The sequence below is a fragment of the Schistocerca gregaria genome, chromosome 8 (genome assembly GCF_023897955.1).
Source record: "Schistocerca gregaria isolate iqSchGreg1 chromosome 8, iqSchGreg1.2, whole genome shotgun sequence".
Classification (NCBI taxonomy): Eukaryota; Metazoa; Arthropoda; class Insecta; order Orthoptera; family Acrididae; genus Schistocerca; species Schistocerca gregaria.
In genome coordinates this window covers 358260705-358277490 of record NC_064927.1, presented here as the reverse complement: position 1 = coordinate 358277490, position 16786 = coordinate 358260705, and the positions used below count along the sequence as shown (strand labels likewise).

Below are 16786 nucleotides of genomic sequence, written 5' to 3'. Positions count from 1 at the left end.
CCGGCAACACTTTCGCATTTATGAACGGCTACAGAGGTAGCATGGTTCAATATTTGTGCAGGGAACTTCCGACAAGCTGCTGAGTCCATGTCGAGTTTCTGCACTATGCCGAGAAAAATGAGGTCCGATACGGTATTAGATAGCCCAATACTTATGTCACCTCAGTGTTCATATATTCTCTGATTAGATAGTCAATACAAATCGTAAAGAAAATGGAAGAGAAGCTACAATCCCCCTTACACCTTTGTTTATACGCATCCTTTCTTCTATAGATTCCGTTTCTGTCATGTTAGGTGACTTGTGATCTTTATATATAATATGTGATCAAAAGTATCCGGACACCTCGCTGAAAATGATATACAAGGTCACGGCGCCCTCCATCGGTAGTTCTGGAATTCAGTATGGTGTTGGTCCACCTTTAGCCTTGATGACAACTTCCACTCCCGCAGGCATACGTGCAGTCAGGTACTGGAAGGTTTCTTGGGGAATAGCAGCCCATTCTTCACGGAGTGCTGCACTTAGGAGAGGTATCGATGACGGTCGGTGAGGCCTGGCACGAAGTCGGTCTTCCAAAACATCCCAAAGGTGTACTGTAGGATTCATATCAGGACTCGGTGCAGGCCAGTCCATTACAGGGATGTTATTGTCGCGTAACCAGTCCGCCATAGGCCGTGAATTATGAACAGATGCTCAATCGTGTTGATAGCTGGAATCGCCATCCTGGAATTACTCTTCAATAGTGGGAAGCAAGAAAGTGCTTAAAACATCAATGTAGGCCTGTGCTGGGATAGTGCCACGCAAAGCAACAAGGGGTGCAAGCCCCATCCACGAAAAACACGACCACACCATAACACCACTGCCTCCGAATTGCGCAGTTGACACTACTCACGCTGGCACATAACATTCATCGGACATTCGCCGCACCCACACCCTGCCATCGGAGCGCCACATTGTGTACCGTGACTTGCCACTCCACACAACGTTTTTCCACTGTTGAATCGTCCAATGTTTACGCTCCTTATGCCGAGCGAGTCGTCGTTTGGCATTTACCGGCTTGATGTGTGGCCTATGAGCAGCCACTCGACCACGAAATCCAAGTTTTCTCACCTCCCGCCTAACTGTCATAGTACTTGCAGTAGATTCTGATACCGTGGTAACCGAGCGGTTCTAGGCGCTTCAGTCCGGAACCGCGTGACTGCTACGGTTGCAGGTTCGAATCCTGCCTCGGGCGTGGATGTGTGTGATATCCTTTGGTTAGGTAGGTTTAAGTAGTTCTACTTTCTATGGGACTGATGACTCCGGATGTTAAGTACCATAGTCTTCAGAGCCATTTGATCCCGATGCAGTTTGGAATTCCTGTGTGATGGCCTATTACACATTACGACCCTCCTCAACTTTTGGTGGTCTCTGTCAGTCAACCGAGATGTCGCCCTGTAAATTTGGTGTGCTATACGTGTCCCTTCACGTTTCCACTTCACTATCACATCGGAAACAGTGGACATAGGGACTTTTAGGAGTGTGGAAATCTTGCGTATAGAAGTATGACGCACGTGACACCCAATCACATGACCATGTTCCAACTCCATGAGTTCCAAGGTGTGCCCCATTCTGCTCTCTCACGATGTCTAATGACTACTGAGGTCTCTGAGATGGAGTATCTGGCACTAGGTGATGGCACAGTGCACCTACTATCAAAAACGTGTTTTTGAGGGTTTCCAAAAATGGTTCAAATGGCTCTGAGCACCATGGGACTTAACATCTGAGGTCATCAGTCCCATAGAACCTAGAACTACTTAAACCTAACTAACCTATGGACATCACACACATCCATGCCCGAGGCAGAATTCGAACCTGCGAGGTCGGCCGGAGTGGCCGTGCGGTTCTAGGCAGTTTCGAATCCTGCCTCGGGCATGGATGTGTGTGATGTCCTTAGGTTAGTTAGATTTAAGTAGTTCCAGGTTCGAGGGGTCTGATGGCCTCATAACTTAAGTCGCATAGCGGTCAGAGCCATTTGAACCATTTAATCGAACCTGCGACCGTAGCGGTCGCGCGGTTCCAAACTGTAGCGCCTAGAACCGCTCGGCCACCCCGGCCGACTTTTGAGGGTGTCCGGATACTTTTGATCACATGGTGTATATACATTTTAGTTATTCAGTCAGGTGATTCAGATATCCTGTTTGAGTCAAGATCAGTTCCTAGACTATATTACTCGAATATCGTCCGCGAACAGTTCTCAGTTTGCGTGAGGAGTGGCTGAGAGGAGCGAGTTTAGCGAGACGACTGGCCCGCCCCCGGCTACTAGTCAGCGGCTGCATGCGACCACCCGGTAGGCGGCCAGCGGCCAGCGGCCAGCGGCCAGCCCCCAGCCCCCAGCCCCCAGCCCCCAGCCGCCAGCTCCCAGCCCACCGCCGCTGTTGCGTGTTCGGCCCAGGAAGGAAGCGGATCCGGCGGCGGCCGCCGCTCCATATGCAGCAGGAAGCCGCATACATCACATATTTCACGCGCGCCGGCTGCCGCCTGCACTCTCCGCCCACCCGCCCTGTAAATCTACGTGCGCGGCACCTGCAGTAGCTCTCGCTGCTGCGCTGCTGCTGCTGCTCCAGGGGGTGGGACACCCGGCACCGCATCACCGCCAGAGGACGGCCCAGGGGGCGACGTCACCTGCGGCGGCGAATTACGGCCAACCACAGTATTTGTACCTGGTACGGTGCTGCCTGGAAGTGTTTTGTACGCTACTGATTCACATTTTAAATAATCGTCCTTTTATGGTGATGAGCCGAAACATTATCACCACTGCCCACTATGAGACTTTCTGTGTACTACTTCGTACCCAACGGTAAGGAGAAGTAGGCTGTCGTTGTAAGCTGGACAGGAGTAAAAATGGTTAGCGAACGCGTAAATACAGTAAACGGAAGTTTTACTTGTGTCATTGTGAGACGCGGCCACAGGGGTGTTCTACTCGTTATTCGGGGGCTCGATCTTGGGTAACGCATGGTGTACGGTACTGGGAGTTTTCCCTACAGATATTACAATTTGCCACAAAGCAGGGGCCTACTGGCTGAGAGAGGGAAGACGCGACAGAATAAGAGGAATAACTGGACAAGACAAAAAACATTGTTCGAATGGCTCTAAGCAGTATCGGACCTAATGTTGTGTTGGCAGAAGAGCCAACACCGTGTTATTACTGGAGGCCGAAATGCACGCGTTTTCGCTCACGCAGTCTGGCGTGAGGAGTGAAGAACAATACTGACGTGAGGTCTGGAACATGCCAAGGAATTAGAATTCAGAAAGCGGACATAATTAGTTTGATATTTAACATTAATCCATTAATGATGAACGTCGCTCTTGGCGGTACATGATTGACAATATTATACGTTCGGAATACATTCTTGAAGAATATGGTGACTTGCTAGGTCGTAGCAAATGACTTAGCTGAAGGCTATGCTAAACTGTCGTCTCTGCAAATGAGAGCGTATGTAGTCAGTGAACCATGGCTAGCAAAGTCGGCTGTACAACTGGGGCGAGTGCTATAGAGTCTCTAGACTAGACCTGCCGTGTGGCGGCGCTCGGTCTTCAATCACTGATAGTGGCGACACGCAGGTCCGATGTATACTAACGGACCGCGGCCGATTTAATGGGTACCACCTAGCAAGTGTGGTGTCTGGCGGTCACACCACACTTAACATCTGAGGTCATCAGTCCCCTAGACTTAGAACTACGTAAACCTAAGGACACCACACACACATCCATGCACGAAGCAGGATTCGAACCTGCGACCATACCATCAGCGGGGTTCCGGACTGTAGCGTCTAGAACCGCTCGGCCACACCATCGCTAGCAAAGTCGGCTGTACAACTGGGGCGAGTGCTATAGAGTCTCTAGACTAGACCTGCCGTGTGGCGGCGCTCGGTCTTCAATCACTGATAGTGGCGACACGCGGATCCGATGTATACTAACGGACCGCGGCCGATTTAATGGCTACCACCTAGCAAGTGTGGTGTCTGGCGGTGACACCACACTTAACATCTGAGGTCATCAGTCCCCTAGACTTAGAACTACGTAAACCTAAGGACATCACACACACATCCATGCCCGAAGCAGAATTCGAACCTGCGACCATACCATCAGCGGGGTTCCGGACTGTAGCGCCTAGAACCGCTCGGCCACACCGGCCGGCTGGACAAGACATAACCGACAAATTAAACAAGTGGAGAATCGACGCATGGCAGACAGAATGGGACTGACGAGGAAAGATGTGTCTATTCTTTCCTCCCCAGTATCCGAGAACGGACGAATTTGAAGTATATAAACTTAACATTCGGCATCGTGCACTTTCTCACGGACCACGGCCGGTATCCTGTGCACCTCCACATATTTACCTTAAAACAGACCCTCACTTGCTCCTACGGTGAGAAGGCTCACCACAACATATCATCTGCAATGCCCTAGGACATATAAGACCGAGGTTAGACGACCAAACATTGGACAGTTAATACGCAGACAGGACGACTGGAACTTTATTAACAACATAACATGCGAAGTATCACGAGCACGACAAACGTCATATAAACAGGAAGAGTGACCATACACTAGAATAATACAATCTACACCTGTGAGAGATCAGCAGTACATAGAAAACGACACAGGAACAAACAAAGACACTGATCTGGATGTTACATCACACACAAGAACTGAAGACGAGATACACAAATATAGTAAAAGTAATGATTATAAAGAATTCGCCTTGATTGCAAATAGAAACCGGATGTTGACCTAGGTTTCGGAGCGGATAACTACACCTTCTTCGGAACACACTAAAACTACAAACTGCCTAACGAGGCATGGTCTGTCGGCAGTTTGTAGTTTCAGTGTGTTCCGAAGAAGGTGTAGTTATCCGCTCCGAAACCTAGGTCAACATCCGGTTTCTATTCGCAATCGAAGCGGATTCTTTATAATCATTAAATTATTCACGATTGCTGACGCGCTGTCATGTTAAAAGTTCTCATAGTAAAAGTAAGCTAAGGTTTTCTAACACTAAATAGAATCAAACTGAAAATGTAACTTTCTATGTAGTCAGTTGTTATGCCATTTCATAGCATGTAACACTATCTGAAGACGTGACGTTCGTTTCTTGTTTCAATGCATCAGGTGTGACTGGTTTGAAGTTTTACCGAGCCCTCTCACCTGAGACAGCTGACTGTGACATATTAAATCGACTCCCAACCTCCAGTGTTACATTAAGCTCGGAAATACATTGTAACCTAATTAATCAATACATTATCAATTAAATATTACCACCGTCAAAACAACATTTGCAAAAGGGATATATTAAACACATAAAAGGTACACGTGTAAGAAAATCACATCATGTCTCAGTCAAATTCATTGTCATCTTTTATTTCTTCACCGAGCGAGGTGGCGCAGCGGTTAGCACACTGGACTCGCATTCGGGAGGATGACGGCTGAAACCCGCGTCCGGCCATCCTGATTCAGTTTTTCAGTGATGTTCCTAAATCGCAACAGACAAATGTCGGGATGGTTCGTTTGAAAGGACACGATCGACTCCCTTCCCTAATCCGATGGGAATGGCGACCTCGTTGTCTGTTCCCCTCCCACAAATCACCCACCCACCCACCCCTTCTAGAGGCGACCTTCCTTCTTTTTTAACCCATTAAATAGAATTTTAATTTTAACCTGAAATACACCCACAGCTTATTATGTATTTTATTTACTATCATTATCCATGTTATCAACAATTTTAAACAAAATTGTATATATACATTTGTACTTTTTTTGGTTTCTTTCTTTTACCCTTTTCTAAAATTCTCGAAAATGTACTAGTAATAAAACTGACTTTGTATGATATGACGTGTAAAACTGTAAACTGTGTGACGCGCTGTATAACAACCGACAGATGGTCTGTACTTGAAAAATATATAACAATAATAGTTTCTCCAAGTACTACGAAGAAGAAAGAACAAACAACAACGAAGTCCAACTATTACATGAAGCAAACTAAAGAGTGTCCAGCAGTGTGAGGTTCCCGCTACTAATGCGTGAGCGAAATATGGGAGGCTGACTGACACTGAAAATGTCGAACACTGCGCCTGAGATTGAGTCATCCGCTGCCACCGGTCAATCTACATCGTGGCAGCACGGGGCGCACGTGTCGGAGCCACTGAGGGCATGGCTCAGCGGACGCGCATCATTCGATCTGTCGGGTTCCCGCGCGATTGCTATGGGCGTCTGTGGCAAACGCGCGTTTCGACTGCCAACTGTGAGATGCCAGTGAGGGTGGTATCGATCTATGATACCACAAGACTGAATGCCACCTGATGGGATTGCAGGCACCTGGCATGCTAAACACACTATTCACTACGATTTTTATGAATGGGGACAATCTACTTGAAACGAACTCTTGAAAGCATAAGAAAGAAAAATGATCATATGGAGATATGGCCGGAAACACATTACAAGGGATGACAGCCCCGCGGGGTAGCTACGCGGCCTAGGGGACGTTGCCACGGTTCTCGTGGCTGCCCCCCTAGGGCATGGGTGTGTGTGTGTTGTCCTTAGCGTAATTAGTTTAAGTTAGATTAAGTAGTGTGTAACTCTAGGGACTGATGACTTCTGCAGTTTGGTCCCATAGGAAATTACCACTAATTAACACATATTTGAAGGTGGAGATAAAAGATCCTTTATAGCCACCCCAGTGCGAAACGACGAACAGGTGGCTTACCAGTACAGCATAAAGGAGGTAACCATGTGGAACATTTTCCATGACTACTGCCACTATCCGTATCAATTACAGCGTGTGCAGGCCTTATTGCATAAATTTTGTTGCAGGTTTGTCGCACAGGGCATCTCGATGCTGTTATCCATACTATTCGCAAATGAGCCTACTGTACGAGGAGTGGTATTGCCAACAATCAAAACACCCAGTTCTGCGCTGTGAAGAATCCTTATACTATGCTGGCAGCGAATTATGAGCAGCAGTTCAGCCCATTGTGCTGGCGGGGCTCATTGGGGACCGCCTCTTGGCGCCAGTCAGCCTTCAAAAAATTGTTCAAATGGCTCTGAGCACAATAGGACTTAACATCTGAGGTCATCAGTCCCCTAGAACTTCGAACTACTTAAACCTAACTAACCTAAGGACAGTACACACATCCATGCCCGAGGCAGGATTCGAACCTGCGACCTTAGCCGTCGCGTGGGTCCAGACTGTAGCGCCTAGAACCGCTTGGCCACTCCAGCCGCCAGTCAGCCTTCCACAATGCCCCCCGGGCGAGGCATATCTGCATTATTCGTGTGGGATCCTACCTCCAGTACAGCAAGACGTGGCCTTGCTGCTACGAAACATAATGTTCCTAGTACCTGATGGAGCTCCGGTTCATTGCCATCGTCAGTGTGGTACTCAAAGCTCAGCTAGCCGAATTTTTAATCCATATTGTAACTGAGTGTAGCACATGGCTCCGTTTAAAAGCTACAAACTAAGATAAATTATTCGGAAATAAATAGAGTATACTTTCACGTCACTTCATTTTGAAAACTAAAACTATTGATCACTTATTTGAAAGCATAAAATAGTCTCCCAATACAGTTACAGGCACTGCGAGCCTTGTATTCAACTCCCTAATAGCTACCTCGCTTCAGTCCAGAATGAATATAACATAACGAATGACAGTTTCAGATTAAAATCTTAATCTCGTTCCCATTTTCCTGGTGTGTTCCTATAAGCAATTTCAATCACTGAAATTTACGCTGTTAACGATCTTTTCGCTCCATCTTCTGGAGGGGATATCTCTGTTCTTCGCCTCTATAGTAACGTACAAATTTTGAGTCAAAATAGTCGGTTGCGTAAATGTGCATAGTTGACGTACTAAGGTGTAATGAAAGCACTACTCAGTGGCTTGCATTTGGAATCTTGTATGTTGAAGTGTAAGCTGATTGCTGAAACACATATTACAACTTTATCATTTCGTTACTAAAAGTACTTTATCCATAGATAAATGCGAATTTTACGAGTATACTCCTAGAACGAAAACTCTGTCAAATCTGCTAATATGTATAATGAAAGTACCACATGGGCTTATGCATTCATTTTGCCCATTTCCATATGTGATAAGGCTTCGAGAGCACCCTCACAACTAAGGGGCTTTTAATACCCAGTGTGTGGGGTGTGTAAACGGCTACAAGTGGTTCTGCGATGTTTTAGGTTTCTCATTCAAGTTGCAGTGAGCAAGAACCAGGATGTTTACTTTAGCATTCTCTGTGACCAAATTTCGTTCCTTCTCCTGCGTCTTCATGATGTGTGTGCCGTGGATAGTCCCATTCCCAAGATGACAACAGCATCGAACCTGCGACCGTAGCGGTCTCGCGGATCCGGACTGCAGCGCCTAGAACCGCACGGCCACTTCGGCCGGCAATAATGAATTTGTGGCGTCACGCAAGTTACCTTGTCCGAAGACATCGCGAAAGTTCGGATACGACTGAGATCAGGCAGGAAATCAGTATGTCAATAAAAAGGTACCCATTAATGTCTGTACCTTGTCACGTGTTACAGACAGCGTGAGTCTGTTCAAATGCGCAGCTACGAAGCGTTAAAGTACTCACATAGTAACTCACTCCTCGTTGGAAACAGTGTGCAACTCGTAAAACCTGTACTCTCACGTGCTGTGACGTACGCCACAGGACACTTACACTATGACAAAACTCATGGGATATTTCCTCATATAGTGTCGAACCTTCATTTGCCTGGCGCACTGCAGCACCTCGATGTGGCATGGACTCACCAAGTCGTTGGAAGTACCCTGCAGAAATAATGAACCATGGTGCCGGTGCACCATTCTGTGCACAAACTGACCTCTCGATTATGTCCCATAAGTCTACGACGGGATCTGTCTCAGGCGATGTGGGTGGCCAAATCATTCACTCTAATTGTCGAAAATGTTCTACAGCCTATTGAGAATAGTTGTGATATGGTGACACGGTGCATTGTCATACATAAAATTTCCAAGGTCGTTTGGGAATAAGGAGTCCATGAAAGACTGCAAATGGACTCCAAGTAGCCGAACATAACCATTCTCAGTCAATGATGGGTTCAGTTGGTCCAGAGAACCCAGGTCGTTTCATGTAAACGAAGCCCACATCATTATAAAGCGACCACCACCTTGCACAGAGTCTTTTTAACAACTTGGGTGCATAGCGTCTTGGCATCTGTGCCGCACTCGAACCATACTATCAGCTTTTACCAAGTGAAACCGGGACTCGTCTGACGAGGCAACTGTTTTCCAGTCGTTTAGGAACGAACCGATAAGCTCACGATCCCGAGAGAGGAGCTGCAGGCGAAGTCGACTTGTCAACAAAGGCAGCTGTAGCCCATTAGCGCCAAATTTCGCCACACTGTCGTAACGGACACGTCCGTTGTACATCCCACATTGACTTCTGCTGTATTGCAGCGTTGCTTGTCTGTTAGCACTGACAACTCTGTAAACACTGCTGCTCTCGGTGGCTATGTGAAGACCATCGGCCACTGCATTGTCGATGGTGAGAGGTAATGCATGAAATGTGGTATAGTCGACAAACTCGTAATACTTTGGTTCTCGGAATACTGAATTCATTAAGGATTTCCGAAATGGAATATCCCATTGTAACGTCAAGAGACAATCCGCGATAGTGTTTTAATGCAGTAGGCGCACGTAGCTCTGGAGCCGGTGGCGGTGACAGCCGTTTGTATCCCGACGTGATTCACTCGTACCTGTCGCAAGCACGGCCGTGAGATGTGCTACTTGTGTCAGTTCCATGCGACAGAATATTCAAGTCCCTAAGAATGTAAAGAAACGATACTAGATATTATTCAATGTTGATAAAAATTAATATGTAGACTTTTGTTATTAAAAAGAGGTTGGTTGCAAAATCTCAGCTTTCTGGCTGAGGTATTTTGAAAATTAGAGAAAATTACCTAAAATTCTGAAAACCGACACTTAGGGAATTAAATTCATTTAGGAACTTTAATAGTTTATCTTTTGGTATCATCTGAAAACATAAACAGAACTCTCATTGTGCAGAATTAATTAATTGAGATTTTCATATTAAAACTTTAATTTTCATTTACGTAATATAAAGTTCGGACAAAATTATTATTTGTGTCTTATATCGTTGTGGGAGTAAATGGGAGTGAGTGAGAGTGCGTATGTCAGACATGCGTTAAATTTCAAGATTAATTTCATACAATGCATTACCCAATCAGCGTGGGAAAGATGTTTGTACCCACATTTCTGATGAAGTATGTCCAAGTGTACTTGTTTTTGTATGAATAGTTATTTGTAGAGTAATGTTTTCCTGCCGGCCGCAGTGGCCGAGCAGTTCTAGGCGCTTTAGTCTGGAACCGCGTGACCGCTACGGTCGCAGGTTCGAATCCTGCCTCTGGCATGGATGTGTGTGATGTCCTTAGGTTAGTTAGGTTTAAGTAGTTCTACGTTATAGGGGACTGATGACATCAGATGTTAAGTCCCATAGTGCTCAGAGCCATTTGAACCATAAAGTTTTCCTAAGGTTATCTCAAGATTAATTTTCGTTTAGTTTCAATTAATAAACATTATAGTAATAATTTGCTTGTCGAAGTGACGCCAATGAATCTGATGTAGTGATCGGCTCAGAACAGTTTAGGCGCGAATATGATCTTGAAAGATTGATCTGATTGGCTGTTCATTTGATCAGCCAATCAGAGTGAAGTCTTCCCGCACTCTATCAAGTAGTATATGCGCTTGGAACAAAGGCATAGAGAGAATCGTGGACCATCTTTTGAGACGCGAAGGGCATGTTAAATGTGTCCGACCGCAAAATGTGTAAGATGAAGAAATGTTCGGTCCTTCGCGTTCAGATGAATTTGTAATGGTATCTTTTTCTTGCTACGAACATTTTGTAAAAGTTTAAGAGTCGTCGGATATTTTGTTCGGGAGATATACCTGTGTGACTAGTTGGACTTAAAAAATTCCGCGTGGTGATGTTCTGTATTCTACTACTGAACATATTTGGCGAGCAATCTTTGCGAAAGAGATCCACTGAATGACTTCTATAAGAAATCAACGTTATGTGTAGAAAGTGACTGTATATTCTCGTGATTATTCTCGGAATGGAGTTATGAGAGTTCTGGCTCCATTGCGAGTGACATAAACCGAGAACTTATGATAGCAGTTTTGCGTACTAAACGCGGTCTGATGACACATGTTTAAGCAAAGAAAATGAAACCTAATTTTACCAGATTTCCGAGCATTCAGTGAAGATCAGGACTCCATTTGCCACCCGAAAATTTATTATGAATATTTACAGGAACAATCATAACGAGATTTCCCCGGCCTCAGTAACGGTAGATATTAGGTGCTGCTTTCATGAACTCTGCTTTTTCATCACCTTGTAAGTGTCTACGTTGCAGACTGAAGGGACAGTGAGCGGACGCCGATCTGAGGTAGGTGAATATCAATTTGCAGCTTGCTTCATTGACAGGAAAACTCAGAGACAGTTCCGTCGCACTATACGTCTACTTCCAATTACCATTCCGTCTTCAAAGTCTGATAATTCCCATTCACATATCTCACCTGAGTACACATGACAGATTCGTCAATATTCTTCCATTTGGTGCTTTGTGTACGCGGTAGTGTCGCCATCTGTATATGTGCATATCCCAGGATTTTTGTCACCTCGATGTACTGAGTGATCAAAAACCGCGGAATTATGTAGATAGAGAGGTAAAAATTGACACACATGCTTGGAATGACATGAGGTTTTATTAGAACTGAAAAAAACACCCCGTATTGCTAGACGTGTAAAAGATCTCCTGCGCGCGTCGTTTGGTGATGATCGTGTGCTCAGCCGCCACTTTCGTCATGCTTGGCTTCCCGGGTCCCCAGACCTCAGACCGTGCGATTATTGGCTTTGGGGTTACCTGAAGTCGCAAGTGTATCTTGATCGACCGACATCTCTAAGGATGCTGAAAGACAACATCCGACGCCAATGCCTCACCATAACTCCATGCTTTACAGTGCTGTTCACAACATTATTCCTCGACTACAGCTATTGTAGGGGAATGATGGTGTATATATTGAGCATTTCCTGTAAAGAACATCATCTATGCTTTGTCTTACTTCGTTATGCTAATTATTGCTATTCTGATCAGATGAAGCGCCATCTGTCGGACATCTTTGGAACGTTTGTACTTTTTTTGGTTCTAATGAAACCCCTTGCCATTCCAAGCATGTGTGTCAATTGGTACCTCTCTATCTACATTATTCAGTGATTTATCCAGTTTTCAAATTTATACTGACTTTTTGATCACCCAGTATATCTCCTTAGCACCATAACAGACGGACTGAAAACAAAAAGAAGAAGATGATGATTCAATCTTCCCCCAAACTTTGCCACTAAAGTCCTGAAATATCTATCCCATTTCTTTCAGGTGTGAAAAGCTCCATCGTTCAGCAGGTGTTGACGTAGGAAAACCAGACCGTGGTTTCGTGTTTCCCACTGACTGAAAGTAGTGCAGGAGCAAAAAAAAAGAAAATTGGCGGACCGCCATCCTCACAGACGGCCGCAAATCATTAATAACGGCGGCTCTCTCGGTGCGGACAGTGGGACGGGATTTATTTACCGCCGCCGGACTTCTCCGCCCACCACTAGAGTTCCTTTTTCCGGACTCTGCCGGCGCACAATTTCCGGCGTCTGGCCGACGGCTGGCGGGGCAGACTGCGGCGGTTTTTTACGGCGCTCGTTATTGCTGCGTGGGCGGTGCCGGCCCACACCGCCCCCACCCCGCCCCGGCCAATAACCGCGCTCTCCCAGCGGGACGAGGCGTCCTTCCTCTCCGAGACGCCGGGCGCCGGTGTTAGCAGCCGCGGGCGCCCGTCGGGGCCGGACCGGCCGGCGCTTCTATTGCCCGCCAATAGAATAAATGCGGTCACTCCGCGAGCGCGGCCGTTACATTGGCCAGTCCTCACTCCACAGCGTGCGAGCGGGGGGAAAGCAGGGGGAGGAGGAGAGAGGAAAACAACTCTGCACCGCCGTCTGCGTGGCGGGAAGCCGCTGGCAAAACACTTGTGCAGGCGGGAAGGTAAAGTGATAAGGCCTAGTTTACGGGGCAGTAAGGGGATACTGCAGCATTTCAACGGGGCACAGAAGGGAACACGACCTAAACGTTACACTCCTACAGATCTTCTGCACAGCTCGAAACAAATATAGACACTTTCATTAGCCAAAGAACAAATTTATAAAACAATTTTTAAGATCCAGTCCCCTTTTGCAATTATCTATTAGCACGACGCGTCTCGGGGACACGCTACCATCATTAGGTGCTTCACAATGGCACGTAAATTATATTACATTAATCTGAAGTATGATGAGAGTATAAGTATTTAACTGCAAGACGAAAACAATCACACACACCATGAAGGAATTATCCGAATGGGACGGAAATCGGTAGATGTGATATACATGTATAGACAATCGTACCATCACAATTTCAGAAAAATCTGGATGATTTTGAAATCTGTTTTCTTAAGACAGTGAGGATCAGGCTGTGGAAAGGGGCCCAAAACAGTTTTTGCTAGTTGCACAAACATACAAACATTATTTTGCTAAAACAATTAATCTCACATGCCCTTAAAGGAAATCAGAAACAATACGGCTGAAGACCAGAACACAGGTTATTAAAATTGCCCTAAGGAATTCACACAGCTGAAGCGCTTACCTTAAAATATTTCCCATAAGGTTCGGCTGAAGGCCATATACTGACCATGTTGTTGTTGTTGTCGTCTTCAGTCCTGAGACTGGTTTGATGCAGCTCTCCATGCTACTCTATCCTGTGCAAGCTGCTTCATCTCCCAGTACCTACTGCAACCTACATCCTTCTGAATCTGCTTAGTGTACTCATCTCTCGGTCTCCCTCTACGATTTTTACCCTCCACGCTGCCCTCCAATGCTAAATTTGTGATCCCTTGATGCGTCAAAACATGTCCTACCAACCGATCCCTTCTTCTAGTCAAGTTGTGCCACAAACTTCTCTTCTCCCCAATCCTATTCAATACCTCCTCATTAGTTACGTGATCTATCCACCTTATCTTCAGTATTCTTCTGTAGCACCACATTTCGAAAGCTTCTACTCTCTTCTTGTCCAAACTAGTTATCGTCCATGTTTCACTTCCATACATGGCTACACTCCAAACAAATACTTTCAGAAACGACTTCCTGATACATAAATATATATTCGATGTTAACAAATTTCTCTTCTTCAGAAACGCTTTCCTTGCCATTCCCAGTCTACATTTTATATCCTCTCTACATCGACCATCATCAATTATTTTACTTCCTAAATAGCAAAACTCCTTTACTACTTTAAGTGTCTCATTTCCTAATCTAATTCCCTCAGCATCACCCGATTTAATTTGACTACATTCCATTATCCTCGTTTTGCTTTTGTTGATGTTCATCTTATATCCTCCTTTCAAGACACTGTCCATTCCGTTCAACTGCTCTTCCAAGTCCTTTGCTGTCTCTGACAGAATTACAATGTCATTTGCGAACCTCAAAGTTTTTACTTCGTCTCCATGAATTTTAATACCTACTCCAAATTTTTCTTTTGTTTCCTTTACTGCTTGCTCAATATACAGATTGAATAACATCGGGGAGAGGCTACAACCCTGTCTCACTCCTTTCCCAACCACTGCTTCCCTTTCATGCCCCCCGACTCTTATGACTGCCATCTGGTTTCTGTACAAATTGTAAATAGTCTTTCGCTCCCTGTATTTTACCCCTGGCACCTTTAGAATTTGAAAAAGAGTATTCCAGTCAACATTGTCAAAAGCTTTCTCTAAGTCTACAAATGCTAGAAACGTAGGTTTGCCTTTTCTTAATCTTTCTTCTAAGATAAGTCGTAAGGTCAGTATTGCCTCTCGTGTTCCAACATTTCGACGGAATCCAAACTGATCCTCCCCGAGGTCCGCATCTACCAGTTTTTCCATTCGTGTGTAAAGAATTCGCGTTAGTATTTCGCAGCTGTGACTTATTAAACTGATAGTTCGGTAATTTTCACATCTGTCAGCACCTGCTTTCTTTGGGATTGGAATTATTATATTCTTCTTGAAGTCTGACGGTATTTCGCCTGTCTCATACATCTTGCTCACCAGCTGGTAGAGTTTTGTCATGACTGGCTCTCCCAAGGCCGTCAGTAGTTCTAATGGAATGTTGTCTACTCCGGGGGCCTTGTTTCGACTCAGGTCTTTCAGTGCTATACTGACCATAGAACAACTCAAAGCTTAAAGTATAGTAACAAAATTAAGATGCAAAGGAAAATTCTCAAATTTTCAAATGATTTTTCAAATTTTAATTTGAGATTGCTAAAGGGCTTATCTTTGGCTGAAGGCCACATACTGAACATTCAAGCAAACTAAATTAATACACGGCAGTAGGCCTCGAAAATACTTGAGACCAAAAGAAAATCACAATCCAAAACAACAGAACAGTGGTGTTTGGAAGTGTTCCAAGGGATCGGCCTCAGGATCAAACTCTAACATAAAATTAAGTGAGACACGCAGCCATGTGTAATACTAAATAGTCGGATAGCAACACGACTTAGGGATGGCTGAAGAACCAACCAACAACTAAACCAATTCCCTTCCACCCGACCAACGGCACGACAACCGAAAATATCAGGTAGGACGAAGATATCAGCAGCACTACGTCTTGACAATGGCGTCTAAATACAGTCAAGGCACAATAACAACTCAAAAAAATATGAAAAATGCCAAGCCTGTCAAACTACACGCCATGCTGGAGAGAATCAACACGGTGAGGAAAACACACTGCCGGAAAACTATACTAACGACCAGGGCAGGTAACAGGAACGTTAAGGGCCAAAAGGCAGAAGATACCGCTGATGCACTTCACTAAGTTACAATCAATTCAACAGCTAAACGCCATACAGGAAGACGGCTGCAAAATTTTACCGACTCCAGCACACCATACATCGCTGCTTGCGGGAACGGCCCAGGAAGCAACAACTGGCAATAAAAGAAGAGATGACACAGAAGTTCAGGTTTCATAACAGTTTAACTGATTACTCAACTCCAGTATCCAGGTTGGGTGGGCGACGAACTTTGCAGCTTTCACAGCTAGTGTCTCACAAATCCGACCGCGCGTGCATGCCACCAGCGGCCGCGGCCTGACCACACACCGCGGAGACACCCTCGCTGCTCTGTCGCAACTGACCGACTGCCTACTCCAGTACACAGACAGTATTAACATAACTGCTCAGTCCAAATTACACAAGCTAGACACAGTTCCACTACCGAGCGAGGTAGCGCAGTGGTTGAACACTGGACTCGCGTTCGGGAGGACGACGGTTCAATCCCGCGTCCGGCCATCCTGATTTAGGTTTTCCGTGATTTCCCTAAATCGCTCCAGGCAGATGCCGGGATGGTTCCTTTCAAAGGGCACGGCTGACTTCGTTCCCCGTCCTTCCCTAATCCGATGAGATCGATGACCCCGCTGTCTGGTCTCCTTCCCCAAAACAACCCAACCCACAGTTCCACGAAAACACTTCCACAAGAACTCGAACAATGGTAAAAGCAATCACTGTGGAACAACTAGGACGAATGAGAAGTCGACACACGCAGAGAACCCGAAGCGGTCACCGACCAAACATGCGTCATCCGATGAGACGACCGACCGAACGACCAACCAAGGCCGTCCCCACTCAAGTCACGTGTGTCAGCAATGGTCGGCCGAGTCTTGGCTG

At 45.7% G+C, this 16786-nt stretch overlaps 1 protein-coding gene across 1 annotated transcript in view; it reads right to left on the bottom strand.

Moving 5' to 3' along the window:
• Positions 1 to 2547: 2547 nt before the first annotated feature.
• The window catches only part of LOC126285186 (uncharacterized), a 96577-nt gene continuing 82338 nt past the window's right edge, over positions 2548 to 16786 (bottom strand). Inside the window, exons 2-3 of the mRNA XM_049984493.1 lie at positions 12716 to 12924; positions 2548 to 2714 (exon numbers count right to left, since the gene is read on the bottom strand). Coding sequence (XP_049840450.1) covers positions 2548 to 2714; positions 12716 to 12924 — 376 coding nt within the window. The remainder of the gene's footprint in view (positions 2715 to 12715; positions 12925 to 16786) is intronic.